This window comes from Chionomys nivalis, chromosome 16 (genome assembly GCF_950005125.1).
Source record: "Chionomys nivalis chromosome 16, mChiNiv1.1, whole genome shotgun sequence".
Lineage (NCBI taxonomy): Eukaryota > Metazoa > Chordata > Mammalia > Rodentia > Cricetidae > Chionomys > Chionomys nivalis.
Genome location: NC_080101.1, coordinates 42,453,717 through 42,457,980, shown reverse-complemented (window position 1 = coordinate 42,457,980; position 4,264 = coordinate 42,453,717). Strand labels below are relative to the sequence as shown.

At 38.0% G+C, this 4,264-nt stretch overlaps 1 protein-coding gene across 1 annotated transcript; it reads left to right on the top strand.

The window, feature by feature from the left end:
* The first annotated feature begins 3,551 nt into the window (after window positions 1-3,551).
* On the top strand, window positions 3,552-3,728 carry LOC130888212 (DNA-directed RNA polymerases I, II, and III subunit RPABC4-like). The gene has a single exon (XM_057791141.1). It carries the CDS (start codon window positions 3,552-3,554, stop codon window positions 3,726-3,728), a length of 177 nt encoding a protein of 58 aa, XP_057647124.1.
* Window positions 3,729-4,264: the final 536 nt, after the last annotated feature.

The following is a 4,264-nucleotide window of genomic DNA, read 5'->3' as shown; positions in this document are numbered from 1 at the left end:
TTAATTCTTCCTGGAAAGTAAGGTAGAATTCTGGACTCAAACCATCTAGGCTTGGGCTTTTTTTTGGTTGAGAGATTTTAGTAACTGCTTTTATTTTGCTTGAGGTTATAGGTCTGTTTAAATTGCTCATCTAACCTTGACTTAAATTTGGTAAGTGATACCTATCACAAAATTATCCATTTCTTTTATATTTTCCAATTTGATAGAGTACAGGTTTTAAAAATATGTCCTAATGATTTTCTGGATTTCTTCAGTGTCTGTTCTTATGCCCCCTTTTCATTTCTGATTATTGTTAATTTGGATATTCTCCCTGTTTCTTTTAGTTAGTTTGGATAAGGATTTGTCCATCTTGTTGATTTTCTCAACTAACTAATTCTTTGTTTCATTGATTCTTTGTATTGGTGTCTTTGTTTCCATTTTACTTATTTCATCTCTCAGTTTGGTTATTTCTTGACATCTATTCCTCTTGGGTGTGTTTACTTTTTTTGAGTTTCTTTTTATGTGCTGCTAAGTTGCTCTGTGAAATCTCTCTCTCTCTCTCTCTCTCTCTCTCTCTCTCTCTCTCTCTCTCTCTCTCAATGTAGACACTTAAGGCTCTGAACTTGCCTTTTAGGATTGTTTTCATTGTATCTCATTTATTTGGACTGATAGATGTGATCCTTGGGCCTTTCAGGTATTTTTTTTTTCTGGTTATTGTGAACTGATGCTTAGAAATGGAATTGGGAGAAGTGTCTGAAGGAGTTCATGGAAGGGACGAGAGCAGAGTCTTCAACCAAAACCTTTTCTTGTCTTTTTGGCATGGAGGGAGACAGTGAAGAATGGTCACCCCAGAGGATCTGCTATAGGTTGGGGAATTAAACTGGTGTGTGTGTGTGTGTGTGTGTGTGTGTGTTTGGATCTAGAGAAACAGAAACAGAGGGCAAGATCTACAGATAGCCAGCCTACATCCCTGGCAAAAATGGTCTGTGGTTTAGCTGGGAGGACCTTCTGGAGTTGGTATCTGGAGTAAAGCAACAAGTGAGGAGAGGCAAGCTCAGAGGAGGAGAGTCTGTTGTATCTACAAGAGATGTAGGCAGAGAGGGAAGGAAGGCTGCCACAGGTCCTGTTGAAGATATAGGGATGAGACCAGGAGATTTAGTTTGGAAGAGAAGAGGGAGCGGTGGAGTACGTTGCTTAGCTTATCTGTTTTCCTGGTCAGCTCAGCTGGTGTGTTCTCAGGGAATGTCTGCTGGTGCTGGGGCTGGGATACTGGGATGAGTTGGGGGAAGGGAAATTGGAAGAGAAGATCTTTAGGATCCATTGGAAATAGGGTCAGAGGGGAAAGGGTAAGAACTTCCTTTTCCAGTCACCAAGAAGTTCGTCTTTGAGGAGAAACTATTTTTTTTTTAAATTTCCCGTCTCTTGGACAAGATGATTCATCTCTAAGCCATTTTACACTTTTGCAATTTGTTGGGGATTTAATAAAAGCTAAGTTTTTTTTTTTTTTTTTTCCTGAAAAGATGGCAGAGGCTGTTTGTTTCTTGCAAAGGGAGTGAAAAGTGGGGAAGCCATCTGGCATTTCCTCAAAATATCTAGATAATTGAGGCCAAAGTATCTTTTAGCTTAATTTGTGTCAAGGAATGTCTTATATGTCTGCTTCCAAACTTACAATGTAGAATGTAGCCCTAGGAAAAAGATTGAAGTTTACTAACAATAATTTTAAGTACAATAGTTACTAATCCTATTGTTCCATGCTCTCCATTCTCTAGAAATTCTGCAATTCTTGAACTTAATATATATGTACACATTATATTAAATTAATTAAAAAGACATTCCTGAAGAATTCTTATAGATTAAAATGCTTACCTTTGTTGAAAATTTCATAGCATTAATCAGATATATTTTACTGGTGATGTAATCTCTCTGTTATCTTTCCAAATTTGCATTTCAAAGCTGATGGATTCACTGTGCAAGGTTGAAGTTGGTGTCCTCTCTGTAACAAAGATGCAGAATGACATCACCTCTGCTGAAGAAGCCCTATTTACAGACACGGTTGTTTCATCCATTGAGTTTGCAGTTCTAATTTAGCAGCGTGCATTTTCTACTATCTCTTAATTGTTTGCTATTGAAATTCACATTTTTAAAACTGTGGCTATATTTAAAATACATTTAATACCAGAGTTTATTCTCAACAAATGCATCAATTATTGTTATGTTATAATGCTATCTCAAGTAAACAGACATAGACCTTTCATTACTATTTTGTAATCTTGGGAAGTCACTGTTTTTCACCTGGCGATGGATGGAGATAGAGACAGAGACCCACATTGGGGCACTGGACTGAGCTTTCAAGGTCCAGATGAAGAGCAGAAGGAAGGAGAACATGAGCAAGGAAGTCAGGACCGCGAGGGGTGTGTCCACCCACTGAGATGGTGTGACTGATCTAATGGGAGCTCACCAAGGTCAGCTGGACTGGGACTGAACGAGCATGTGATTAAATTGGACACTCTGTGGCTGTCAGTGGGGGCTGACTGAAAAGCCAATGATAATGACACTTGGTTTTGATTCTACTGCATGTTCTGGCTTTTTGGGAGCCTAGTCTGTTTGGATGCTCACCTTCCTAGACCTGGATGGAGGGGGGAGGGCCTTGGACTTCCCACAGGGCAGGGCACCCTGACTTCTCTTAGGACTGGAGAGAAGGAGGGAAATGGGAGGTGGTGGGAATTTTTAATAAATAAAAAAATAAAATAAAAAAGAAGAAATTAGAGACTTCAGATGTATTGTAGGTTTTTAAGTAAAAACAGTGTATATTTCATGGGGAGGTTATATTCAATCAACTCAAAGTCACTATATCATAAACATACAGTTTTATTTAACCGGGCATCATGGTTTTCTATTGATATAAAAGAAACCCAACTCAACCAAGGAAATTTACACAAGAGTATATAGGGGGCTTCTAGTTTCAGAGGGTGAGTCCATGACTATCATGGTAGGGAAAATAGCCAGATACAAGGGATGGCACTGGAGCCACATTGAGAACTCACATCCTTACCCACAACCAGGATGCACAGAAATTAACGGGGAATAGCACGGGCTATGGGACCTTGAAAGCTCACCCTCTGTGACACACCTCTTTCAACAGGACCACACTTCTCAGTACTTCCCAAACATTTCCATCAGCTTGTGGACCAAGCATTCAAATATATGGTCCTATATTCTCATTCAAACTGCCACACTGGGTTTATTTAATCTTTCTAACTGGTTAATATTTGAAGATAACTGTCATTTTTATATCACATTTTGCTGTATTTCATCACCTACATTCCATAGGCAGATATATGTCTGCCTAATAATGTATGTAGGTAGATTATATTGCAAGTTATACCTTTCAAACTTTAGAAAATGAATAACTCATTTAGAGCCTAGAGTTAAAGGAAGCAAATCTAGAGTATTAAAAGTACAGAGGTTTATAGTTTTATTTGATAATACGTGTTTTAAAAATATGTAGCAAGGGAGGACCCGGGAAAGGTTTTGCGTGCACAGAGCTTGTTTGAGCTGCCGAGACACTAACAATGGATACCCAGAAAGATGTCCAACCCCCGAAGCAGCAGCCGATGATATATATTTGTGGAGAGTGTCACACTGAAAATGAAATAAAGTCCAGAGATCCAATCAGATGCAGAGATTGTGGATACAGAATAATGTACAAGAAAAGGACTAAAAGATTGGTGGTTTTCGATGCTCGGTGAAAACACGAAATTCAGGAGTGTCTTCGTCAAACATTTGCCCCACTGCTGCTTCTCTGTGCAGCTTTACGACTACAGCCGTGTACCTATGGTTTCACTTTAGAAATGTGATTGTATTTTAATACTTGTATAAAGGAAGTTTTGGTTTATCATATGACTTTTAATTTATTGTGCCTATACTCTCTCACACAATGAAGATTAAAGTTGTTTCTCCCCCCCCCAAAAAAAACAAAAAAAGAATATGTAGCAAGAATATATTGTTGGCCTTTTTGTTAATATAGCCTCATATTCCTCCTTCTCTTTGACTTTACTTTCTGATTTTCAGTAGAAATGGAAAGAATCCATTGACAATCTTGTGGCTAACGAAGCATGAAAGGAAAAGTGCTTTTCTTTAATAGTAGAATCAACTCATTTCCTAAATTTTATTTCCTTTTTTTTACTCTAGACCATTCTTTAGTAGGATATCAATAAGAGTAAGTCTAAGTGGTCATTTAAAATAATATTATCTCTTATTTTCTGAGGGAGTTTAACTTCCTTTC